Raw genomic sequence first — 27532 nt, 5'->3', positions numbered from 1 at the left:
CAAATTCTTCAAAAAAAATGTTAAAACATAACGAAAAGTTAATGCTCAGGAATGCAATTTCACTTGTATGCTCTATCATTCTCTCTTCTAAACCTCCATATTAGCCAAAAATCCCAACTATCATTATCCATCAAGAAACATATGAATTAAGGAATTTCAAAGAGTTAAATTAAGGGTGGAATTAAGGGTAAAAATTTTTACAATGATTTCTTGATTATGAAAGTGAACTTAGCTTTTGAAATCTAGAAAATTTGTCTACTTAATGAGATTACAAGTGAAGAACCATTCAAATTCCATTTCTGCTAGGCTGCACTACCAGTTTTACGAATATTCATTAGGCTCTGAGTCAACCAAATTGCTGTTTCTCTTGATGACACAGCTTCTTCTTCACCGAAAGGTCTCAACACTCCTGCAAGTTCCTCAAGCCTTTCCTGTTTTAGTAAATCTGAACAGATCTCTAGTAGTGACTCTAGACCTTCTGCTCTTTGCTAAGTTTGGGGGTCCCATTCAATCCTTGTTTCATCACCATGATCCAAAGTCAGTGTACTCATGGATGAGATGTCACTAGAACCTCCATTCAATTCGTAAATATCTTCTTTCCCTGTTTGCTTAGTACAGATAAGACCATTTTCCCTTGCATTAAATTCATTTTCACATGGAAGTGTGACTTTACCTTCTAATGATGCATTTTCAGTGGAAGCATTAGTCAGATATGAGCTAGGGTTTATTGTAGAATGTGAAGAGCATCTTGGCTTAGAGGAACACCCTTGTTTTCTATCTGCATGTGCTGACAACATATGCACCAAGGCTGTTTCTGAGTTGGCATTTCCAATTTGTTCAACAGAATTTGAGATAACTCGAGAACCCTTTACTGCTTTTGATGTTTTCTCAGGACAGCTAGTGCAATCTACTATTCTTGTCTCAACTTCAATTTCAAGAAAACCACAGATGTTAGGGGTGTTACTGAATGCATGTGCTTTTGCTACCTGAGCAATTCCCAAATTCTTTGATGGCCTTCCCTTTCCAACTCTGGTGTCTTTTCCAACACTAACTTTGTTAGTCAGTTGGGTTCCTTTTGGTCTAATTTTGCTGCTGCATTCAGACTTCACTGGTATAAAAACAGGTGATATATTGGAGCATTGAGTAAGGTATGGTTGTAAATGGGGATGCCTCAGCAGCTCTGCAGCCTAAAATGTGGTGAAAGTTTCAGGAAAAGACATTGCTTTCAGAAAGATATGACAGAGTTTGGCAATTTGAACTCACTGTTGGTCTGTGGTCAGGATTCTTTCTTAACATGCTCTTGATTAATTGTTTCCTGCATTCCAAATTCCATCCATTCTTAGTTGTATAATTCCTTTCTGTATATTTGCTTTTGTATACTTACTTAGAGAAAAAAAAATCATAACATGCACTTACAATGCAGAAGAATACACAATTGGAAGTGGGGACATGTATGATCGGTTTATTTTGTTAACAAGTCCGGACAAATCCTGTTACATTAATTTGTCAATAATCGGATTTACTTGTTAGCCAGCAATTGAAATGTGTAGTTCAATACTCAACTCAACCGCGTAAAAACATGCGATAGTTATAGGTCAAGCCAACACTTACAGAAGCTGTAAATGCAGGTTGATGTGCAGCTATTTCAAACATGCAGCAACCTGTCACATTAGCAAATGTTATTTCTGGAGTTGTAATACCATTGGGTTGCTAGATATGACTAGTTAATAATGTCAAGAGATATTTATAACCTAATGACCATATATCAGATTTGTATCCATATGGTATATCTGCCAGAAGCTCTGGGCACATGTAAATAGGAGTGCCAACAACCAACATTGTATATGGATTACAATAAGTATGTTAATATGAGCAGTCAGATTTCAATAAGAACTTCAATTGTAGGAAAATTAACTATTGAAAAACAGCTCTTAGGGTAAGAACAGAATCATTTGACAGGGTCTAGTTAAATAGCCAAAAACACCTCTCAATGAAGCCCTGAAATGTGGTGCTTTTCCACATTTGACAACTGTTCCATTTACCGGGGTTACAAGATTGAATCTTTAGAATTACAATGCTTTTGTAAGTACAACAATCTATAACAAAGTCTTGTATAGTGTATTCCGTTGGTGTTGGCTGGCCCTCAGAGTAATTCTACTTCTAAAGAATTTTTCAAAAAGTTTTCGCTTCGTTACCAAAAATATTTGTGTTAATTTTTTTATTGCTTTCTTGGATTTTGGTTTTGATCACTGTGGAAATTTTCTTGGTAATTGTGTGTTTAACAACTTAGGGTCTAAATCCAGAATTTTCAATATCCATGATCCATCTTGGTGTGAGCTCTCAAAGGAGAGGAAGGAGTAGGTCAACGCCTTGATCCGTTTTGGCTAAATCAATTCTACCTTTTATTTTGATCTACTGTCAGGCAAGCATCACTTTTTTAAACATATTTCCTCTTGGGATGCAGCAGTTATCATTGTAATTGCTACTTTAATATCAAAGATCGCATCCAATTCACTAATACCACTGGGGCATAGAGGAAATTCAACCATTACTGAGGAAGCAAGGTCATCTTTGTTGAGTAGTTTTGCAAGTCCAAAATCACCTGTAAATATAATGTGGGATAAAAATTGTTCAAAGACAAATGAAAACAAATCTGGTGTATAAAAATTCATGCAAATGCCTTCTCACCTAGCCTGATGTCATTGCTTTTTGTAAGGAATATGTTGGAGCACTGAAATTAGGTGATAAAAAAAAAAAGGTTAATTACTGCAGCAAGATATTCTGCTCAGAATAACTTATAGCAGCTAGAGGTATGTACCTTTAAATCTCTGTGAAGAACACGGTTGGAGTGGAGGTAGTCAACCACTAGCAACAGCTGGGTCAGCCATTTGCAGAGCATCTGGATTAAAACTTAAAAGATTTTGTGTATCAGGTACAAGTTGTCAAATGTAATTCCATGAAAGGACTTCCATTTCATGTAGTTATTTTCGGTTCCCTACCTCTTCTGGAAGAAATGTTCCTCTAGCTTTCTTTATCATCTCAGCCCTGTATGATTAGTATTAGAAAGTCACAGTAAAGTATATATACAGGCTTCTTTAGTAGAAAGTTCAAAAAAGAATTTCTAGTTCCAGCATTAGCTTTGCTTTAGATTATCAGGAAAAAGGAGTTCAGAAGATAAGGTAAGAGTAAAAGAAATAGTGGGATGAATGATAATTCCATGTCAAAGTTCTTTCACCAATGAGCAATGGCACTTAGAATCCAGCAATTTAGATACTTAATATGCTAAGTTCAAGGTTTTAAGTAGTGCTGACTTACATATCTCCTTCCTCACAGTAACTTGTCACAATGCACACACAGCATTCCTGTAGTACATGAATCAAAAACCAACGTGATAATAAGGTTCAGGGTTCTCAGGACATGATTTTCAGGTTATAATGTTTTCTTAAATTCATGGAAATAAAATGGAAAATTTTTATCTAATTCTGATTGGGGTAAAATTACCGAACTAACACCTTGCTAATAGACTACCTTTTCCACCCATGCATCTTTGTACTCCACAATATACGGGCTATTTAGCTGTGCTATTATTTTCATCTGCAGCAGGACCAAATGTCAGAAGTTACATAGCTTTTGTATGCATCTTGTATTTAAGTAACTTACGAAAAAAATGTCTTGGATTTAAGTAAGCAAGCAGATGCTTCTCAAAATAGAAATTTAATTGTTTACAAACAAAAACAATCTGGTTTTCTTTTCAGATAGAAATGATTGAATCAGGACCTTACTTGAACATGATTTGTTTTATAAGCTCATACCTCTGTCTTAATGAATCATGACCACAAAAATGATTAAATTCATTCCCTTTTTCCAAATTTAGAAAACTTTTTTTTTTTCTCTAAAATGATTGACAGAATAGTCAATATGAAAATTTCCTGCATGATAATACCCTTTTTTTTGCCTGTTGCCTGGGGCTAGTGCTACAGAACAGAGTTCCTTAAAGAATGGTTTTTCATAGCCAGACTTAAAAGATCAAGAAACAATTACACCTTTACTTTTGCATTATGTCTTCTTGCTAAAAGTTCAACTAGACTATAAAGTAAATTATTGCAGTCACTGAAATTTGAATGGAAGAAGATATCAGAGAAAGCATAAGCATAAACGTGCTAAAATGTAAGAGAATTTCAGAGAATTCAATTTGATGAAAAATATAATAGGAACACTATTGCCAGAAACCAAAACTTCATTCTGCAAAGCCAAAAATTTATACTGGCATACAGGTTATTCAGAAGGATAACCTCTTGATGAGCCGCACGCTTGAATTTCTCTATTTGTTTAGACAGTCGAATCTTCTTTAATACATACCTAAAATTACCAATGCAATAATAATAAGACAGTAGACAAAAACCAAAAATCTAACTGCAGAATTAGAACTAGTGTAAGATAGTAAAGATGTTACCAAGAAAAGCTTTTTTTTGAGGTAAAAACATTTTTGAAATCATAATGAACATAAGGAATATTACTTTTGAAAGTGATTTTCTCTTACTTCTTCCTCTCAAATTTGTGAAGAACTAGAAAAGCAACTCCAAATGTTCCTTTGCCTATCTGCTCTATCACTTCATAATCATCCATCTTTGATGTTTTTTCCTTGTCATTAATCTCCATGAGCACCCTTAAAGCTCAAGAAAGCAGCAGAAGTCCAGAAATGGCTATCTTTGGATCCTTGTTCAGTGGGTACTCCATACCATGCACAACATATAAATGTATACAAGGCCACCATGTCATTAAATTGAATTTAATACCATTTCAGAAATCTCAACTCTTTGCAGGAAAAGATGTCACAGTAAAAGTTGGGGGTTGCAATGTAAAAAAAAAAAAAAAAAAAAGTTGGGGGTTGCAGAGGTCATAAAAATGATTCATGCAACAGCCATGAAAAACATAAGAGCATTGAACTCTGCATTTACATACCAAGCAACACTATTTAAAGATCACCTACACCAAAAACTACCAAGAGAATTATTGGGATTGTGAAAGCTCAAGAAAACTGTGATTGTTGGGCCGAGGTGCATTTAAGGAAAACAACCAAACATAAATGTGAATTAAAATTTGAACTGGAGAGAAAATTTAAGGTAAAAGCAAAAGGGAAAAGAAAAGCAAGCATTGCTTTCATTTTGAGATTTCTGGGAAATCATTACTAATTTACTACAGTGTTGTTGGGATGTCATTGTCTCATAACTGAAAATTTTCAATTGATTTTGACTTTTCAACAACTAGAGATCTATTTGGAATATACAGAATGTTGCTCCAAATTGGCCAAAGTCCAGTTGCATAATGTTAGCTTTTAATGTTGCTTTAACCATTTCTTGGACAATAGCTAAATATGGACAAATCCCATCAACAAGTCCTCTCGTTAGAGGGTTAGAAAGGATACAAGATTAATGGATGGACCCGCAGATCAAGCAGAGTATATCCCTACAATGATTTGGATTATAAATTATTATCTGTGGTATTGCTTGTTATGTGACACAAATATAATTAAATATATCGAGGTTTAAAAAAACAACAGAGCAATTTAGTTAAAATAAGTACAAGGAGTACGTTGTTCTTTGCACTCCATATAATTGTTGATCTGTATAAAACCCTAGCAAAATTGCTAAACTGGTCCTTGGGTTTGTGCTTGGGACACATAACTCCTTTGAGATTTTAATAGTGATAAATAACTTTATGTGATAAGCCTAAGTAACAAATAACTCTCCCATATAAATTCCGGCCATTTTTCTAACATATCATTATGAAATTATAAATTTACCTTAAACAAATTATTAAAAAAAAACAAAACAAACAAAAAACAAAAGAACTGGGTGGGTTTATGAGTGGTCGGAACACCCCAACAGTTGCTCTTTTTTTTTTTCTTTTTTTTTTATAATTTTTTTAGAGTAAATTTGTAATTTCATAGTGACCCGGACGAAAGAATAGCTAGAATTTGTAGAGAAGTTATTTGTTATGTAGGCATACCCCATAAAATTATTTGTCATTTTTGGAAGGAGATGGAGCTCCTCCCCAGAGGGCGGCCTAAAGACACAGTGATGATCCGTGCATCAACACACGTTACAAGCACAAATCTAGAGACCAATTTTACAAATTTTTCCTAAAATTTTAAGGAGTTGTGGTATTGAGGCCACTTTCATTCACACAAACACACCATCCAAAAGGGTATAAATTAAGTCTCCATGCTTCCAAGGAGACTGTTGGGATAGCATAGTTTGGTAACCTGGCTTCTGTTCTTCCTACATGAAATGGTCATTGCCCAAGTCAAAAGGCATGGAAAGACATTTCCATTGTAGCATATTGTAGCTGAAACATACAATTGCACATGAGAGGAGTTCTCTATAAAAAGAACAAACTCCTTCACAGCTTTAGAAAACCAGAACACTAGACAGATTGAAATTGGCAGATTGTTGGCTTGCATTTGATCTTTAACCCGGTTTTCGTCTCTCTACTGCTTTCTTTGCAGCTTCAAATTTTCTCCCGTAGTTTCAGTAGATGGCTCATGTCCATCAAACATAGCCACCAACTATGTGTCTCTGCTTAGAAATAATTGCTAGTAGATCCTTGTCTGGCGATCTGCATTTGGTTATAAACCTTATTAAGTCTACATGTGTGAGCGTAAAAAAGTTCGTGAGCAGATAATATTATATAATTGAGTTTAAAAATACAACTTTAATTTTTGAGTTAAGTGGTGCCCGAACATGATATATTAATAGTCTTATTATTCCTTGGGTGTTTATTTCTCCAACATGTGATATCGGAGGCAATGATGATGTGTATACAGGTAAGGGCCAAATTAAAAAGATAATAAACACAATTTAAAATAGAAAATAAATATTTTTTACTTGCAGCCCTTAGGTTCCACAACTAGAATCTTAGAATGATGTTCTTTAGCTGCAATCCTTAGAGATTTAAAAGGGCACTCTTTGAGATTTGAAGTTTTTTCATTAAAATCCAACGGTGTATTACTTTTTGGAATTTCAACTTATTTTCTTCTGAATATGTAGTTTTTAATTTTAACTTTGTGATTCATGAACCTAAATTTTTGAAGTTAAATTATAATTAGTTAAGAGATAACCAAATTGATAAACAATCATAGAGTCGAAACAAACATATATATATATATATATATATATATATATATATATAATCATGGAATAAAATTATATACGCTAAAGTGTTTAATTTTTTGCTTTGGTTATAAACATTTCCCAACTATTTTTTAAACATATATCTCTTGAAATTTTCTACAAGCTAATTTTATATAAATCTTATAATATTCTCTAACAAGCAAATAAAAAATACACTGATTTTCAAAAGGGCAAGCAAGCCTCTCATTATAATATTCTCTAATTTTTTTTTTTTTTTTTAATGACAAATATATTGGAGCCATTTTCAAAAAATTTCTTATAAAAAAAAAAAAAAAGGGTTAAATACATTTCCACTACTTATGGTTTGCACCAAAATCAAATAAGCACCTGAGTTTTCAAAAGTGTCACAAATGATACTTATGGTAGGCAAATAAACTCACTTAGTACCTCCGTCAAGATTATGTTAGGTTTTTTTAACGGAGTGCCACATCATTCCTTACACGTGGCATGGTACCTGTGGTTTCAAGGTGCCACATGGTGTGGTACCTAGGTTTTTGGGTACCACATTATATTTTTTTTAAAAAAAAAGAGCTGGGGTGGCCGAACCACTCCCATGGCCCAAGGGGGTAGTTCGGGCACCCCCAAGGGCCATGGGGTGGTTCGGCCACCCCCAGACGGCCGGTCTGGGGATTACCGAACCACCCCCTTGGGCCAAGGGAGTGGTTCACCACCCCCAAGGACCAAACCCTCAAAAACAAAATTGAGGGTTTGGCCGTTGGGGTGGCCGAACCACCACCCCAGCTCTCCCTTATTTTTTGGGTTTTTTTTTTTTTTTTATAAATATGATGTGACACTTAAAAATTCAAGTATCACGCCACGTGGTACCTTGAAACCACATGTACCACGCCACGTGTGAGGGTGACTTGGCACTCCGTTATAGAACCTAACACAATCTTAACAAAGATACCAAGTATATTTATTTGCTTACCACAGATATTATTTGTGACACTTTTGAAAACCTAAGTGGCTATTTGTTTTTGGTGTAAACCACATGTACTAAAAATGTATTTAAACAAAAAATAAAAATAATAATAATTAAGAAGCTCGGTGGTCACATCCCCACATGCCACTGGATGATGGTGATTTCTTTTGCAGTTGGAATACGGATAGGACTCATCATAGGATGTATGTCATGATTAAACCCATAAAGCCCACATAAATGATCCAAGGAGACAGCCCAAAAGATTGAAACCATGCATGGTTTACAAGAATCAAGAATGTTCCTATTTTAGCAAATAAGAAGCAGAAGAAAGACAAACAACCAAGTTACCTGCTCATATTTCCGTTTGCATTTCTTATAAAAAAAATTATTCAAATCTTTCTTTTCTGGGTTGGTTGCTTCAACATCTTTCATTGTTTTGGTGCTTTGTTCTGAACATCTTTACCACTTGAATAGTATATACTATTGGCGATTTATGATATCCATCACCAGACCAGACTTGTCGTACAGTATATGTACTTAGCCAATTCATGGATAACCAAAAACACCTCATTTGGATGCAACACAAATTATAACCCAGCCCAAACATAGTAGTCATGGCCCAACATGTACTTAGTGGTCTATTTGATTTCGAGCCCAAATAAAGTAGTCATGGGCCCAACATGCTGAGACAAAAGTCCAAATTTTCACCTGGGCTGGACCTCACATAACACCTCTTATGTTAGCATACAATTTTAATTACCCTAAACTAACCCCACAAAGCTAAAAATTCTTAGGCTGTGTTTTGCAAAGGGCCGGACCCGACCAGACCCAAAAATTCAAAAAATTCTTCTCAAAATCAATTCTAACATTCTTGTTTTTTATATCACATCAATCACTTTTTATTACTATTCAAATAAAAAAATCACTACAAAACAAAGTCTTTCATTTTCTTTTTATACAAAACATTCTTACTTTTTTCTCTCATATCAATCAAATCTGTTACATTATCGTTTTACTCTATTTTTCCAATCCATTGCCAAACACAGCCTTACTTAAAAAATAATTTTTTTTTTTTTTTTTACATAGTTTTTAGAAAGAAGATATTAAAAGACCTTTTTTTAATATAATAATAATACATTAAGTTTTTTAATCTTCAAACTTTGATTAATCAAAACAATCCAAGATTGTTTTGGATTTCTTAGTTGTTTGGTCAAAAACTTAACAAACAAGACCAGATTACCAGGAAAACAAAAAAAAAAGACTAGATTACCAGAATCCCTTGGTTTCCAATTACTGTGGTTCTTGGTTTTTTTACAGGTTTTTGGGGAGTTTGTGGTCTATTAATTTTTAGCTATAAGTGGAGAGTTTCATATTTCCATTTTCTTGACAACCTAAAAAAATAAGTGTTTAATCTTCTAATTTAAAATTACATATTGGTGGCTTTAGAGTCTTCGTCAATTGGTTGGTTTAGAGTTTGTCACGAACTTGCTTTCTCAAGTTTTAATTTGAATATATAATTTATGGCTTTGTTAGTTTTGACCATTTCAATTTTCGTTCAATGTGATCCCATGGTCCCACCGTTGTTAAAATAAAACTGTTACGGGGAAAAAGAATTTAAAAATTTCCAACCAAAAGAAATAACGTGCACATTTCAGCCTAGCTAGCTTTGGAAATTTCTGTGAAGCTACCACCACCAGCACCGATGGTCAACGGTCAACCATTTTGGGCCAAAGGAATAATAAATATTCACACCTACAAGAGCTTGCTTATATGATTTCACCTATATATATATATATATATATATATATATATATATATAGGTCAAATTTTTCGGCAGCCAGGAAGGTTCAACGTCGTTGAAACCATGCACTTTTAAAGTGGTCGCTGACACTTTTTCTGTTTTTGTTTTGCCCACAAGTTGTCGCTGTTTTATTTTCCTATCACTTTGCTTGGTTCAATCATAGGGGAAAGGGAAAAGTTTTTTAATCGACGACTCAATCCCGTCAGAATTTTCATGCCGGAAAGTCATGCACGCTTCCAAACCTTACCAGATGAAACTACACGCAAGAATCTTAATTTCTATCCAAAATCAAAAGATAATTGACAATCTTTATTATATCGGCACTGAACTCACAATTTGGGCAGAGTTGTCGTCTACAGAACTATCACAAAGTTACAGATCAATTACTAGAGATAAAGACCATTTTCCCTTGCATTAAATTCATTTTCACATGGAAGTGTGACTTTACCTTCTAATGATGCATTTTCAGTAGAAGCATTAGTCAGATATGAGTTACAGGGTTTATTGTAGAATGTGAAGAGCATTCTACAATGATCCAACCCATAACCGCCAATATTAAATACCGACTCGAAGCAACAGGGGTAATAGAAATCCTGAACGCATCTTTCTCTATTTTGGCGAGATCACAAACTTTGCCGACTTTAGTTTTCACTAACTTAAAATATCAAATGTTATATTTGGTGTTTCAACATCAACCACAAAATCCTGATTTATCTTTTATTTACATTCCATCATATTTCTGTTTCGTTTGTTTGCTGTTTCGTTGTGCACGTTTTCTTGTTGTTGTTTAATTGTTTCCTTGGTTTCTTGTTTGAATGATAGGTACTTTAAAAAAAAAAAAAAAAAAAGGAGGAAATTCTGGTTCTTTTTTGTTGCTTTAGTCGTGAATCACATGTCTGTCTAAAGCATATATTGTACACGACATGACATGGTGGCTATAGTCTTGTTTCCAATGGGAGGCTTTGAATGGTAGACTCGCAATATCTTATTTTGGGTTTAAAATGATAAAAATATTCTGTATAATATAAAAAATTTAAAAATGTTGAAAAAAATTAAAGCCGAATCCTCAGTAGATTACTCCAAAGCTTTAAAGCTGTTCAGACACTTATCGACACATGTGGAAAGTTATGTGGGGAAGAACCTTCGTGCTGGAAAGCTACGCGTGCTTCCAAACCAGCCCCGCAGGACTTGCAATTTGGGCAAACTTGACGTGTACAGAACTATCAGTTGAAATGATTATGATTATATATATATACTAGTCGTTTTAGGATACTTCATATCCATTCTTCTTCTGGTTTGACATATTAAAGAAGAAGCATGCTAGATTTAACCCCTTTTCATCACCTCTTCATGACCTTGTTTCTCTTGGGCATTTTCTCCACCAACCATGCCTGCAACCAAATAGACCGCGACTCTCTCTCGTCCTTAGCCTTCAACCGTATGCCTTCTCCTCCTCTAAATTGGTCTTCCATTGATTGTTGCAAGTGGGAAGGCATTTCTTGTGATCTTAAACGTCAAGTCACCCATATTTGGTTACCTTTTAAAGGCCTTAGTGGGATCATATCTCCCTCTCTTGGAAACCTCACCCATCTCTCTCACCTCAATCTCTCCCACAATTTACTTTCAGGTCCTCTCCCTAAGGGATTGTTTTCATCCTTGAATCAACTCAAGGTCATTGATTTGAGCTACAACCGTCTATTTGGAGATATATATGGCTGGCCTGCCTCCCTTCAAATTGTTGACATATCTAGCAATCAATTTAGTGAGACAATCCAATCTTCATTCCTTCAAAGAGCATGGAGGTTGATCGAGCTCAATGTCAGCAACAATAATTTCATGGGCCCTATTCCTTCCTTTCCTTGCATCAACTCTTCATTGGTCAAGCTCCTTGATTTCTCCCATAATCATCATAGTGGCCATATTCCTAGTGGACTAGGGGCATGTTCCAAACTCAAGGTTTTTCGGGCAGGTTTTAACTCTCTCTCAGGATTGCTTCCTAATGATATATACAATGCGACTGAGTTAGAAGAGATTTACTTACCTTTCAATAATTTTTCAGGACCCATTAGTGGTGATATTGTGAAACTTGCCAAACTCACCAACCTTGAGTTATATGGCAATAAATTGAGTGGAAACCTCCCTTTAGATATCGGGAAGCTCTCCAAATTGAAGCACCTACTCCTTGATACGAACTCCTTAATAGGTTCTTTGCCCCCATCTTTGGCGAATTGCACAAACCTCAAAAAACTAATTCTACGGTCCAATTTTTTCACAGGAGATATATCTACCTTTAATTTCTCCAGTCTTCATCAACTTACAATAATTGACCTAGGGATTAATTACTTCTCTGGTAATTTACCAATAAGCCTTTACTCATGCAAGTCCTTGATCGCAATTCGATTATCTGATAATCAACTAGAGGGACAAATCCAACCTGATGTGCTTCAATTGAAATTCTTATCTTTCCTTTCACTTACTAGCAATAGGTTAACCAATATCACAGGCACAATCAAAATTTTGATGCATTGCAAGGCACTCAGTGTCGTCCTCCTTAGTAGGAATTTTCTACACGAGGCAATGCCAGGTGATGACATTATAGTTACTTCTGATGGATTTGAAAATCTTCGATATTTGGGTCTTGATATGTGCCAACTGACTGGTCAACTGCCTATATGGCTATCTAAGCTTAAGAAGCTAGAATTTCTAACTTTATCTTCCAATCGTATCAATGGTTCAATTCCTGGTTGGTTGATGACTCTTCCAAAACTCTTCGGTTTATACTTAAATGATAACCTTTTTTCAGGTGAATTACCAAATGAACTTTGTGCATTAACGGCATTAGTGTCACCAAAGGCTCTAGTAGACAACAATCAATTCGAGTTACCAATATTTACGACCAAAGGTATTTCTAACCAGCACAATTTTTTCTCAAGCCTGCGACCATTACTTTGTGTTGCAAACAATAATCTTAGCGGCAACATCCCAATTGAGATCGGCTGTTTGAAGCGGCTTTCTTGGCTGGATTTAAGTCATAACAATTTCACAGGTAGCATCCCAGTCCAAATTTCAGAGCTCACAAACTTGGAAATATTAGACCTCTCAGCAAATCGATTGTTCGGTGAAGTACCAGCATCATTAAGCTCTCTACATTTCTTGAATGCCTTTAGTGTTGCAAACAACAATTTGCATGGACCAATACCATCAGGCACTCAACTCCAGAGCTTTGATGCCTCTGCATATGAGGGTAACCTTGGACTTTGTGGCCCCCCTCTTCCACATGAGTGCGCCCATATTGTTAGCAACGAGGGAGATATTCGGGATGAGGACGATGGGCCTAGAATCCCATGGTTTCCAATTACTGTGGTTCTTGGCTTTATTACAGGTTTTTGGGGAGTTTGTGGCTCATTAGTTCTTAGCTATAAGTGGAGAGTTGCATATTTTGAATTCATGGACGACCTAAAAGATAGGTGTATAATCTTTTTCTTTAAAATTGCATATTGGTCGCTGTAGAGTCTGTTATCAATTGGTCGTTATAGAGTCTGTCATCAATTTGGTTTCCTGAGTTTCAATTTGTATAAATTAAGGTTTTGTTTGTTTTCATATTTCCAATTTGCGTTCAATATGATCACCGTCTTGGAGAAAATTAATTAATCTTGATTACTTTGTTTCTCATGCCATTTACTGTTGATCCGTGATGATAAGCCATAACTTATTTGGTCATTATATGTTGTACGGCTTTCCGAAGCATAATAAAAATGCAGTCCTCAGGAATGCAATTTCACTTGTATGCTCTATCATTCTCTCCTCTAAACCTCCAATTCAACCAAAATTTCCAACTATCAAAGGGCATCTGATTAGTAGACTGATTGGCTTTATAAATTTAAGTCGATCTCATTATCCATCAAGAAACATATGAGTTTAGGAATTTCAAAGGGTTAAATTAAAAATGAAATTAAAGGATAAAATGTTTTACAATGATTTTCAGATTATGAAAGTGAACTTAGCTTTTGAAATCTAGAAATTTTGTCTACTTAATGAGAATACAAGTGAAGAACCATTGAAATTACATTTCTGCTAGGCTGCACTGCCAGTTTTGCGAATATTCAATAGGCTCTGTGTCAGCCAAATTGCTGTTTCTCTTGATGACACAGCTTCTTCTTCACCAAAAGGTCTCAACACTCCTGCAAGTTCCTCGAGCTTTTCCTGTTTTAGTAAATCTGAACAGATCTCTAGTAGTGACTCCAGACCTTCTGCTCTTTGCTGAGTTTGGGGGTCCCATTCAATCCTTGTTTCATCACCATGATCCAAAGTCAGCGTACTCATTGATGAGATGTCACTAGAACCTCCATTCAATTCGTAAATATCTTCTTTCTCTGTTTGCTTACTAGAGATTAGACCATTTTCACACGGAAGTGTGACTTTACCTTCTAATGGTGCATTTTCAGTGGAAGCATTTGTCAGATATGAGCTAAGGTTTATTGTAGAATGTGAAGAGCATCTTGGCTTAGAGGTACACCCGTGTTTCCTATCTGCACGTGATGACAACATATGCACCAAGGCTGTTTCTGAGTGGGCATTTCCAATTTGTTCAACAGAATTAGAGATAACTCTAGAACCCTTTACTGCTTTTGATGTTTTCTCAGCACAGCTAGTGGAATCTACTATTCTTGTCTCAACTTCAATTTTAAGAAAACCACAGATGTTGGTTTCCTTTGCTGTGGCCTTACTGAATGCATGTGCTTTTCCTACCTGAACACTTCCCAAATTCTTTGATGGCCTTGCCTTTCCACCTCTGATGTCTTTTCCAACACTAACTTTATTAGACAGTTGGGTTCCTTTTGGTCTAATTTTGCTGCTGCACTCAGACTTCACTGGTATAAAAACAGGTGATATATTGGAGCATTGAGCAAGGTATGGTTGTAAATGGGGATGCCTCAGCAGCTCTGCAGCCTAAAATGTGGTGAAAGTTTCAGGAAAAGACATTGCTTTCAGAAAGATATGACAAGAGTTGGCAATTTGAACTCACTGTTGGTCTGTGGTCAGGGTTCTTTCTTAACATGCTCTTGATTAATTGTTTCCTGCATTCCATCCAATCTTAGTTGTATAATTCCTTTCTGTATATTGGCTTTTGTATACTTGCAGAAAAAAAATCATAACATTCACTTACAATGCAGAAGAATACACAATTGGAAGTGGGGACATGTATGATCGGTTTATTTTGTTAACAAGTCCTGCCAAATCCTGTTACATTAATTTGTCAATAATCCAATTTACTTGTTAGCCAGCAATTGAAATATATAGTTCAATACTCAACTCCATCGTGTCGAAAATGCAATGGTTATAGGTCAAGGCAACACTTACATGAGCTCTAAATGCAGGTTGATATGCAGCTATTTCAAACATGCAGCAACCTGTCACATTAGCCAATGTTATTTCTGGAGTTGTAATACCACTGGGTTGCTAGACATGACTAGTGAATAATGTCAAAAGATAAATATAACCTAATGACCATATATCCGATTTGTATCCATATGGTATATCTGCCAGAAGCTCAGGGCACATGTAGATGGGAGTGCCAACAACCTACATTGTATATGGATTACAATAAATATGTTAATATGAGCAGTCAGATTTCAAAAAGAACTTCAATTGTAGGAAAATTAACTATTGAAAAAACAGCTCTTAGGGTAAGAAGAGAATCATTAGTAGAAACAGTGATACGGTCTAGTTAAATAGCCAAAAACACCTCTCAAAGAAGCTCTGAAATGTGGTGATTTTCCACATTTGACAACTGTTTCGTTTACTGGGGTTACAAGATTGAATCTTCAGAATTACAAAGGTTTTGTAAGTAGAACAATCTATAACAAAGTCTTGTTTAGGGTATTCCGTTGGTGTTGGCTGGCCCTCAAAGTAATTCTACTTCTAAAGAGTTTTTCAAAAAGTTTTCACTTCGTTACCAAAAAAATTTGTGTTAATTTTTTTATTGCTTTCTTGGATTTTGGTTTTGATCACTGTGGAAATTTTCTTGGTAATTGTGTGTTTAACAACTTGGGGTCTAAATCCAGAATTTTCAATATCCATGATCCATCTTGGTGTGAGCTCTCAAAGGAGAGGAAGGAGTAGGTCAAAACCTTGATCCGTTTTGGCTCAATCAATTCTACTTCTTATTTTGATCTCCTGTCAAACAAGTATGACTTTTTTAAATGTATTTCCTCTTGGGATGCACCAATTATCATTGTAACTGCTACTTTAATATCAAACATTGCAGCCAATTCACTAATACCACTGGGGCATAGAGGAAATTCAACCATTACCGAGGAAGCAAGGTCATCTTTGTTGAGTAGTTTTGCAAGTCCGAAATCACCTGTAAATATAATGTGGGATAAACATTGTTCAAAGACAAATGAAAACAAATATGGTGTGTAAAAATTCATGTAAATGCCTCCTCACCTAGCCTTATGTCATTGCTCTTTGTAAGGAATATGTTGGAGCACTGAAATTAGGTGATAAAAAAGTTAATTACTGCAGCAAATATTCTGCTCAGAATAACTCATAGCAGCTAGAGGTATGTACCTTTAAATCTCTGTGAAGAACACGGTTGGAGTGGAGGTAGTCAACCGCTAGCAATAGCTGGGTCAGCCATTTGCAGAGCTTCTGGATTAAAACTTAAAAGATTTTGTGTATCAGGTGCAAGTTGTCATATGTAATTCCATGAAGGGACTTCCATTTCATGTAGTTATTTTATGTTCCCTACCTCTTCTGGAAGAAATGTTCCTCTAGCTTTCTTTATCATCTCAGCCCTGTATGATTAGTATTAGAAAGTCACAGAAAAGTATATATACAGGCTTCTTTGAGTAGAAAGTTCAAAAAAGAATTTCTAGTTCCAGCATTAGCTTTGCTTTAGATTCTCAGGAAAAAGGAGTTCAGAAGATAAGGCAAGAGTAAAAGAAATAGTGGGATGAATGATAATTCCATGTCAAAGTTCTTTCACCAATGAGCAATGGCCCTCAACTTGCTTAGAATCCAGCAATTTAGATACTTAATATGCTAAGTTCAAGGTTTTAAGTAGTGCTAACTTACTTATCTCCTTCCTCACAGTAACTTGTCACAATGCACACACAGCATTCCTGTAAGACATGAATCAAAAACCAACCTGCTAATAAGGTTCAGGGTTCTTAGGACATGATTTTCAAATTATAATGTTTTCTTACATTCATGCAAATAAAATGGAAAATTTTAATCTAATTCTGATTATGGGGTAAAATTACTGAACTAACATCTTGCTAATAGACTACCTTTTCCACCCATGCATCTTTGTACTCCACAATATACTGGTTATTTAGCTGTGCTATTATTTTCATCTGCAGCAGGACCAAATGTCAGAAGTTACATAGCTTTTGTATGCATCTTGGATTTAAGTAACTTACCAAAAAACAGTCTTGGATTTAAGTAAGCAAGCAGATGTTTCTCAAAATAGAAATTTAATTGTTTACAAACAAAAACAATCTGGTTTTCTTTTCAGATAGAAATGATTGAATCAGGACCTTACTTGAACATGATTTGTTTTATAAGCTCATACCTCTGTCTTAATGAATCATGACCACAAAAATGATTAAATTCATTCCCTTTTTCTAAATTTAGAAAACTTTTTTTGTTTTCTCTCTCTAAAATGATTGACAGAATAGTCAATATGAAAATTTCCTGCATGATAATACCCCTTTTTTTTCCCGTTGCCTGGGGCTAATGCTACAGAACAGAGTTCCTTAAAGAATGGTTTTTCATAGCCAGACTTAAAAGATCAAGAAACAATTACACCTTTACTTTCGCATTATGTCTTCTTACTAAAAGCTCAACTACACTATAAAGTAAATTATTGCAGTCACTGAAATTTGAATGGAAGAAGATATCAGAGAAAACATAAACATAAACGTGCTAAAATGTAAGAGAATTTCAGAGAATTCAATTTGATGAAAAATATAATAGGAACACGATTGCCAGAAACCAAAACTTCATTCTTCAAAGCCAAAAATTTATACTGGCATACAGCTTATTCAGAAGGATAACCTCTTGATGAGCCGCATGCTTGAATTTCTCTGTTTGTTTAGACAATCGAATCTTCTTTAATACATACCTAAAATTACCAATGCAATAATAATAAGACAGTAGATAAAAACCAAAAATCTAACTTCAGAATTAGAACTCGTGTAAGTTGGTAAAGATGTTACTAAGAAAAGCTTTTTTTGAGGTAAAAACATGTTTGAAATCTTAATGAACATAAGGAATATGACTTTTGAAATTGATTTTCTCTTACTTCTTCCTCTCAAATTTGTGAAGAACTAGAAATGCAGTTCCAAATGTTCCTCTGCCTATCTGCTCTATCACTTCATAATCATCCATCTTTGATGTTTTTTCCTTGTCATTAATCTCCATGAGCACCCTTAAAGCTCAAGAAAGTAGCAGAAGTCCAGAAATGGCTATCTTTGGATCCTTGTTCAGTGGGTACTCCATACCATGCATAGCATATAAATGTATACAAGACCACCATGTCATTAAATTGAATTTAATACCATTTCAGAAATCTCAACTCTTTGCAGGAAAAGATGTCACAGTAAAAGTTGGGTGTTGCAGAGGTCATAAAAAGGATTCATGCAACAGCCATGAAAAACATAAGAGCATTGAACTCTGCATTTACATACCAAGCAACACTATTTAAAGATCACCTACACAAAAACTACCAAGAGAATTATTGGGATTGTGAAAGCTCAAGAAAACTGTGATTGTTGGGCAGAGGTGGATTTAAGGAAAACAACCAAACATAAATGTGAATTAAAATTTGAACAGGAGAGAAAATTTAAGGTAAAAGCAAAAGGGAAAAGAAAAGCAAGCATTGCTTTCATTTTGAGATTTCTGGGAAATCATTACTAATTTACTACAGTGTTGTTGGGATGTCATTGTCTCATAACTGAAAAATTTTCAATTGATTTTGACTTTTCAACAACTATAGATCTACTTAGAATATATAGAATGTTGCTCCAAATTGGCCAAAGTCCAGTTGCATAATGTTAGCTTTTAATGTTGCTTTAACCATTTCACGGACAGTAGCTAAATATGGACAAATCCCATCAACAAGTCCTCTCGTTAGAGGATTAGAAAGGATACAAGATTCATGGATGGACCCACATATCAAGCAGAGTATATCCCTACAATGATTTGGATTATAAATTATTATCTGTGGTATTGATTGTTATGTGACACAAATATAATTAAATATATCAAGGTTTAAAAAAAACAACAGAGCAATTTAGTTAAAATAAGTACAAGGAGTATGTTGTTCTTTGCAATCCATAGAATTGTTGATTTGTATAAAACCCTGGAAAAATTGCTAAACTGGTCCTTGGGTTTGTGCTTGGGACACATAACTCCTTTGAGATTTTAATAGTGATAAATAACTTTATGTGATAAGCCTAAGTAACAAATAACTCTCCCATACAAATTCCGGCCATTTTTCTAACATATCATTATGAAATTATAAATTTACCTTAAAAAATTATTTAAAAAAAAAAAAAAAAAACAAACAAACAAACAAACAAACAAAAAAAGAAAAGAACTAGGTGGGTTTAGGAGTGGTCGGAACACCCCAATGGTTGCTCTTTTTTTTTTTCTTTTTTTTTTTTTATAGAGTATATTCGTAATTTCATAGTGACCCGGACGAAAAAATAGCTAGAATTTGTAGATAAGTTATTTGTTATGTAGGCATACCCCATAAAATTATTTGTCATTTTTGGAAGGAGATGGAGCTCCTCCCCAGGGGCGGCCTAAAGACACAGTGATGATCCGTGCATCAACATATTACAAGCACAAATCTAGAGACCAATTTTACAAATTTTTCCTAAAATTTGAAGGAGTTGTGGTATTGAGGTCACTTTCATTCACACAAACACACCATCCAAAAGGGTGTAAATTAAGTCTCCATGCTTCCAAGGAGACTGTTGGGATAGCATAGTTTGGTAACCTGGCTTCTGTTCTTCCTACATGAAATGGTCATTGCCCAAGTCAAAAGGCATGGAAAGACATTTCCATTGTAGCATATTTTAGCTGAAACATAAAATTGCGCATGAGAGGAGTTCTCTATAAAAAGAACAAACTCCTTCACAGCTTTAGAAAACCAGAACGCTAGACAGATTGAAATTGGCAAATTGTTGGCTTGCATTTGATCTTTAACCCGGTTTTCGTCTCTCTACTGCTCTCTTTGCAGCTTCAAATTTTCTTCAGTAGTTTCAGTAGATGGCTCATGTCCATCAAACATAGCCACCAACTATGTGTCTGCTTAGAAATAATTGCTAGTAGATCCTTGTCTGGCAATCTGCATTTGGTTATAAACCTTATTAAGTATACATGTGTGAGCGTAAAAAAGTTCGTGAGCGGATAATATTATATAATTGAGTTTAAAAATACAACTTCAATTTTTGAGTTAAGTGGTGCCCGAACATGATATATTAATAGTCTTATTATTCCTTGGGTGTTTATTTCTCCAACATGTGATATCGGAGGCAATGATGATGTGTATACACGTAAGGGCCAAATCAAAAATATAACATACACAATTTAAAATAGAAAATAAATATATATTTTTCACTTGCAACCCTTAGGTTCCCACAACTAGAATCTTAGAATGATGTTTTTTAGCTACAATCCTTAAAGATTTAAAAGGGCGCTCTTTGAGATTTGAAGTTTCTTCATTAAAATCCAACGGTGTATTACTTTTTGGAATGTCAACTTCTTTTATTTTAAATAAATAAATAGTTTTTAATTTTAACGTTGTGATTCATAAACCTAAATTTTTTAAGTTAAATTATAATTACTTAAGAGATAACCAAATTGATAAACAATCATAGAGTAGACACAAACACACACACACACACACACATATATATATATAATCATTGAATAAATTATATACGCTAAAGTGTAAGACACTGATTTTCAAAAGAGCAAGCAAGCCTCTCATTCAAGTTTTTTTTTTTAATTTTAAATGACAAATATATAGGTTCCATTTTCAAAAAAAATTGTATAAAAAAAAAAAAAGGTTAAATACATTTCCACTACCTATGGTTTGCACCAAAATCAAATAGGCACCTGAGTTTTCAAAAGTGTCACAAATGATACTTGTGGTAGGCAAATGAACTCACTTGGTACCTCCGTCAAGATTCTGTTAGGTTTTTTTAACGGAGTGCCATATCATCCCCTTACACGTGGCATGGTACTTGTGGTTTCAAGACACCACGTGGCGTGGTACCTAGGTTTTTGGCTACCACGTCATATTAAAAAAATAATAAAAAATAAAAGTAAAAAATAAAAAAAAAGAGTTGTTGTGGCCGAACCACTCCCAAGGCCCAAGGGAGTAGTTTGGGCACCTCCAAGGGCCAAGGGGGTGGTTCGCCACCCCCAAGGGCCAAACCTTCAAAAACAAAATCCAGGGTTTAGCCCTTGGGGTGGCCACCACCAAAAAAAAAAAAAAAAAAGGGTTTAGTGACATGGTCATTTGGGGCATTTTTTGCCAAAAAAAGGTCCCTATTGATTTCGTAACGCTTGATTAGGGGCACTTGGGACTCATTGGTTTTTATGGCGACTAGAATTTAAGTTTGGGACATTTTTTTACTAAAAAACACCTCAAAAATGAGATGTTTGGAATGAAGCGCCCCCTTTTAAAAGAGGGGGCGCTTAGTGGCCGGTGAAAAATGCCCCCTTTTAAAAAGGGGGCACTTCTTTCACCACCCCAGCTCTCCTTTTTGTTTTGGGTTTCTTTTTTATAAATATGACGTGGCACCTAAAAATTCAAGTACCTCGCCACGTGGTGCCTTGAAACCACAAGTATCACGCAAAGTATTAAGGGTGACATGACACTCAGTTATAAAACTTAACATAATCTTGATGGAGGTACCAAGTAGGTTTATTTGTTTACCACAGATATCATTTGTGACACTTTTAAAAACCTAAGTGACTATTTAAATTTGGTGTAAACCACATGTACTAAAAATGTATTTAACCCAAAAAATAAATAAATAAATAAGAAGCTTGGGGGTCACATCCCCACAGGACACTGGATGATGGTGATTTCTTTTGCGGTTGGAATAGGGATAGGACTCATCATAGGATGTATGTCATGATTAAACCCATAAAGCCCACATAAATGATCCAAGGAGACAGCCCAAAAGAATCAAGAATGTTCCTATTTTAGCAAATATGAAGCAGAAGAAAGACAAACAACCAAGTTACCTGCTCATATTTCCCTTTGCATTTCTTATAAAAAAAATTATTCAAATCTTTCTTTTCTGGGTTGGATGCTTCAACATCTTTCATTGTTTTGGTGCTTTGTTCTGAACATCTTTACCACTTGAATAGTATATACTATTGGCGACTTATGATATCTATCACCAGACCAGACTTGTCGTATACAGTATATGTACTTAGCCAGTTCATAGATAAACCCAAAACACCTCATTTGGATGCAACACAAATTATAACCCATCCCAAAGATAGTAGTTATAGCCCAACATGTACTTAGTGGTCTATTTGATTTCGAGCCCAAATAAAGTAGTCATGGGCCCAACATGCTGAGACGAAAGTCCAAATTTTCACCTGGGCTGGACCTCACATAACACCTCTTATGTTAGCATACAATTTTAATTACCCTAAACTACCCCCACAAAGCTAAAAACTCTTAGGCTGTGTTTGGCAAAGGGCTGGACCGGACTGCACCCAAAAATCTAAAAAATTATTTTCAAAATTAACCCCAACATTTTTACTTTTTACATCGTATCAATTATTTTTTATTATTATTCAAATAAAAAAATTACTACTAAACAATTTTTTTTCATTTTTTTATACTAAATATTCTTTTTTTTTTTTTTTTCTCTCTTATATCAATCAAATCTGCTACAATACCGTTTCACTCCCTTTTTTCCATTCCATTGCCAAACACAGCCTTACTTAAAAAAGAAGGTTTTTTTTTTTATATATAATTTTTAGAAAAAAGAAATTAAAAGACATTTTTTTAGAATAATAACAATACATCAAGTTTTTTAATCTTCAAACTTTGATTAATGAGATTGTTTTCGATTTCTTTAGTTTGGTCAAAAACTTAACAAACAAGACTAGATTACCAGAAACAAAATGATTAGAATAAATCCTTTTTCTTTTTCTTTTTTTTTTTGTTTTTGTTAAGAAAAAAAAAAAATCAACGTTTTCACTATGAATAACCGACCACCACACCTAATATCCTCACGACATGATCACGCACCTCAATGCCAATTGGCCCGTCCTCCCCACGCTTGTTTTCACGGGTGAGTTTAGTAGTGCCCGAAGCTGGCAGAACCGTTAATAGCACTCCCAAAAGGGACAAACCGGGAATGTCAGGGAAACACGCGCGGCCAATGGGGGCCCTCCACGTCTCCCCTAATCAGTAAAGAGCGTTCGTTGGCAGAGAACGAAAAGCCCTTTTAAATACAAAAATACAGAGACACACAAACAAAACTTCATCTCTCTCTCTCTCCTCGCGGCTTTGCTTTCTCTCTCCTAGCCGATCCCAAATCCGGTAGGGTTAGGGTTTTCGATCTCTAGCTTTTGTTTTCCGATTTCGCGTTCTGGTTATCGCTTGGATCTGTTGCTTCTTTTCGTTAATGATTCGAATCGTTTATTTTCTTTCTTATTTTTGTTTCTTTTGAACGCAGGTTTCGCATCCGATGCGACCGTGAGGTGAGAGATCGGTCTCCGAGGTTTCATTTCTGAGGATTTTCGTGCCCACCTGGGGAGCAGGTTGGGTTTTTTTTGTTTGTGTTTGTGTGTGTATTTGCTTTTTTAGCTTCTCCTTGCTGATTATTTTTAAGGTCTTAGTAAAACATGTAATTTTGGGGTCTTTGATGCATATGATTGTGGAATTGTTCAAATTTTCAAGTGTTGTGGTTAAAGTTTGAATTTTTCAAATGCACATCTAGTTGCTTTTTGGAGAGAAAATTGAGATTTTAATGTTCGTTATTTGGCACAGAAGAGAAAAATCAAATCGTTATCTCAAATGGGTCGTTAGTGACGATGCTAATTCCATAAACTAAGTGCGTTTTGCGTTCAAAAGGTCTTGGTTTTCAGTCTTCTAATGAAGTGCTATGATCCTCCAGTATTTCTGTACATATATGCGTAAATATGGGATACATGTTTGTATAGAACTTACGGGCTTGTTTGTTTGAGTATTGTGTGTGAAGTTTTTGTTTATTTTTGGTAAAAGTTTAAAGGTGTTATATGGGATATGCGTATATAGTCTTGGGTACACTGAGGAAGATATAGGAAATCATTTGGAAGTTGGGTTCTTAGATAACTGCCACTCGTGTAATGCTAGAAAACTTGTGTTTCACCGAGAGCTTTGTGACTTTTAAATGTGATGCATGTGTATTTAATAGTTTTTCATGTATGTGCACATTGCTATGTTTGAATACCAACAGATAAAGATGCGATTTTTATTGCCTCCCCCATTAGATCCATAACTTGAACACTTTCTAAGTAGTAAAAAAAAAATGTGAATATGGTAACTGTATCAGTAGGGTTAGGTTTTGATTTAAAGAAGTTAATTGATTAGACAAGTTTTGGGTCAAATAATGGGGATAGTGATTAGTTTCAGACTGCCCACCTTTTTGTCAATCTTGACTGTATCTAAAAGAGATTATTTAAGGGAAGCCTTGAACTTATAGTTATCAGGCCGGGTGGGGGAGGGAGGGATAAGGAAGAAGGCATGATCCCTTCTTTCTCAATAATTTCACTAAAAAAAAAAAAGGTCGTGGCTTTTAAGGAAACTAGTTCTCCAATCATTGTCTTGAATGCTTTTAGAAAACCCATTTTGTAGAGGCTTGGAATTCTTTAAGATTACTTTCTTAGGTTATGTAGACTCAGGGTTAAAGGCAAGAATTTAGTCTAGAGGGACCTAGGTTGTACTCGAATTTTTTTTTGGTTGACCATCCTTTTTATTTTTATTTTGATAAGTAAAGCAAATTTATTAAAACTTGCAAAGGGTGCAACTCAAGCAATATCAAGAACAATTGCAAAGAGCATAAAAATATACAAAGTTTGAGACATCAAGAAGGACGTTAACAGAGATCCACCCGAAGAGGGATTTAAGAAAACCAAAATGTAGATCGTCTTCTCACAATAATTGAAACTCCGTGCATTCATTTCTCGCCAAATGCACCATATTAAACAAGAAGGGATTGCATTCCAAATAACATTAACATCATTCCGACTAAACCTTATTTTCCAACACACTAGGAGCTCCACCAGCCGTATAGGCATGCATAACTCACTCTACTCCAACATCTTAAAAACCAAATTTCACAAGTTTCTCGCAATATCATAGTGAATAAAGAGGTGATAAGTAGTTTCCCCACTTCTTTTGCACATACAATACTAATCTATCACTATGATGTAATGCTTATAAAGGTTATCCATAGTGAGGATTTTCCCTAAGGCTATTGTCCGCGTGAAGAAGCCACGCTCAAAGGAGCTTCAGACCTCCATATGCTCATCCAAAGGAAAAAATGGTCATGTTCGGGAGAATCCCGCTCCCCTGGATTCATCCCTATGAAGGTTACATTTATCCCCCTTATCCTTTTGACTTATCAAAAAAAAAAAAAATGTTCCATTTCTAGGTTTGGCACTTGAAAGACTGAAATTCTTATCTAATTCTTGAAAATGGATTGTTAGTTCTCTTGATTGACTTCATGAGTGACCAATTATGAGAGTTTTAGAGAGTGAACAATCCATTTGGCTTAGTGACTAATTATGAGAATTTTAAAAAGTGAACTACCCATTTTGTAATTTTGAACTCAGTGCTTAATGACTCTTCAAACCCCATAACCATCCTTAGAAACTTAAAACTTAATTAGCTCTTTTATTAGGCTAATAAAATAGCTAATATTTACTTATAAAAAAAATAGCTCTCTTATTAGGTTGATGACATAGGTGTTGGATTGTGGGAGAATGGTTTCTGGGTATTTAGTTGTTTAGAGATAATGGCTTCATTGCATCCAACCATCTCTCCTTACTTAGCACATGCCAATTTCCATACTTTAGACTTAGGGGACTTTGGTATGGATGTCGTTTCTGTTGCTTATTGACAATCCCTTTTTTTGGGGTTTTTGATTTGTAATGGGTGGCAGTGGGTTGATAGAGGAGAGAAAGAGGTAGAGAGAGTTTGAGAGGAGAGTGAAGGGATAGAGAGAAGAGAGAGGTTGTGGGGAAGAGAGAGAAAAGACGAATTTAGTTGGGAGAGTATATTGCATAGAATAATTTTTCTGTTAGTGAAAGAAAGTGAACAGGAAGGAAGGATTTTCAGAACAGTCTGAAAGCACTGCGTATATGTAAGAAAAATTGAAAATCCAGGTACTAAAATGGAATCAGGCGGTAAAAATTTTCCTTAAGAATATTTTTTTATGTATAGTTTGTTTAATTAAAACGTGTGCCATTTGTGATGCACAATTTATTTAAAATAGAATTAGATTTAAAATGCTTTTATCTTTGTGCTCATTATTCATATTCGTGCATATAGAGGATGTAGCCAGATGAACTCTTACCCTTGTTAATTTGCTATTGTTGTTAGATTTTCAAGTGATTTTTGGTGCAGCAGGAGATTTGAAAACATGGACCACGATGAGACAGGATGCCAAGCTGCCCCTGAAGGTCCTATTTTGTGCATTAACAACTGTGGCTTCTTTGGAAGCGCAGCTACCATGAACATGTGTTCCAAGTGCCACAAGGATATGATGTTAAAACAGGACCAAGCTAAGCTTGCTGCAAGTATCGTGAATGGATCATCAAGCAGTAATGAACATGAATCTGTTGCTGCTGCTGTGGAGGTGCAAGTCACCTCAGTGGAGCCGAAGTCCGTCTCTGTGGAGCCATCCTTTAGTTTTGGTTTTGGCTTAGGGGAGAGTAGCGAGGCAAAGCCGAAGGAGGGTCCAAATCGCTGCACCAGCTGTAACAAGCGGGTTGGTTTAACAGGATTTAATTGTCGGTGTGGTAACCTTTTCTGTGCGGTACATCGCTATTCGGACAAACATGGCTGCCCCTTTGATTATCGCACTGCTGCTCGTGATGCTATAGCTAAAGCCAACCCGGTTGTCAAGGCAGAGAAACTTGATAAAATCTAAATCTGATGGGGGTGGAGTTGCCATGTGTTTGAAAAGTGATTCTCATCTTCATCCGTGAGATGACTTCAAGTTTGCTGCATGTCTTATTGGTGTCCTTTTATATTGTTATATTTGCTGGTGGAGGCATGGCATTAGGACATCTCTGCACTTTGAAGAACTCTATATTTCTAGTGATTGGCGAGAATTTATATGTTGGCTCCAGTGTCTAAAGTTTAATCTATGCTGGTTTGGTGGACATTGTCATGGTTAGCTTTGTAATTTGTCTATTCTGTTTCCTTATGGCATCTCTCTCTAGTTTGTGCAATTCTCAGACGGTTTGGACAACATCCGTCAACGTTCCTGTGGCAGCATTGTAAATTATCCATTGCATTCTTAGTTATGAATTTCACTGGGGAACCTATATTGTGATGATGTATAATTGTATGAA

General features: G+C 35.4%; 3 protein-coding genes and 1 pseudogene across 5 annotated transcripts; 2 read left to right on the top strand and 2 right to left on the bottom strand.

The window, feature by feature from the left end:
* Nucleotides 1–228: 228 nt before the first annotated feature.
* LOC132163247 (serine/threonine-protein kinase Nek6-like) lies at nucleotides 229–4659 on the bottom strand (annotated as a pseudogene).
* Nucleotides 4660–11233: 6574 nt separating this feature from the next.
* On the top strand, nucleotides 11234–13541 carry LOC132164584 (tyrosine-sulfated glycopeptide receptor 1-like). The gene is made up of 2 exons (XM_088519261.1): nucleotides 11234–11885; nucleotides 11976–13541. Exons 1-2 carry the CDS (start codon nucleotides 11234–11236, stop codon nucleotides 13424–13426), a joined length of 2103 nt encoding a protein of 700 aa, XP_088375387.1. The 3' UTR covers nucleotides 13427–13541.
* Nucleotides 13542–13746: 205 nt separating this feature from the next.
* Nucleotides 13747–18642, bottom strand: LOC148583958 (serine/threonine-protein kinase Nek6-like). Its single transcript, XM_088519262.1, has 13 exons — nucleotides 18228–18642; nucleotides 17981–18047; nucleotides 17212–17277; nucleotides 16997–17043; nucleotides 16671–16716; nucleotides 16490–16570; nucleotides 16367–16409; nucleotides 16231–16280; nucleotides 15418–15499; nucleotides 15278–15327; nucleotides 15084–15157; nucleotides 14943–14994; nucleotides 13747–14866 (listed from the first exon to the last, which is right to left on the bottom strand). Exons 1-13 carry the CDS (start codon nucleotides 18344–18346, stop codon nucleotides 13991–13993), a joined length of 1653 nt encoding a protein of 550 aa, XP_088375388.1. The 5' UTR covers nucleotides 18347–18642; the 3' UTR covers nucleotides 13747–13990.
* A 4784-nt stretch (nucleotides 18643–23426) lies between these two features.
* On the top strand, nucleotides 23427–27516 carry LOC132164627 (A20/AN1-like zinc finger family protein). Of its 3 annotated transcripts, none has more exons than XM_059575166.2 (3): nucleotides 23427–23510; nucleotides 23647–23731; nucleotides 26583–27516. In XM_059575166.2, the coding sequence occupies exon 3, from the start codon at nucleotides 26596–26598 to the stop codon at nucleotides 27103–27105; it is 510 nt and encodes a 169-aa protein (XP_059431149.2). In that variant the 5' UTR covers nucleotides 23427–23510; nucleotides 23647–23731; nucleotides 26583–26595; the 3' UTR covers nucleotides 27106–27516. The 3 variants fall into 3 exon arrangements, with proteins under 3 accessions (XP_059431149.2, XP_059431147.2, XP_059431148.2); XM_059575164.2 differs by having other exon boundaries at nucleotides 26580–27516; XM_059575165.2 differs by having other exon boundaries at nucleotides 26556–27516.
* The last annotated feature ends 16 nt before the right edge of the window (nucleotides 27517–27532 follow it).

This window comes from Corylus avellana, chromosome 8 (genome assembly GCF_965113065.1).
Source record: "Corylus avellana chromosome 8, dhCorAvel1.hap1.2, whole genome shotgun sequence".
NCBI classification, from domain to species: domain Eukaryota; kingdom Viridiplantae; phylum Streptophyta; class Magnoliopsida; order Fagales; family Betulaceae; genus Corylus; species Corylus avellana.
The sequence above is the reverse complement of the archived record's forward strand: the minus strand, read 5'-3'. Positions and strand labels throughout refer to the sequence as shown.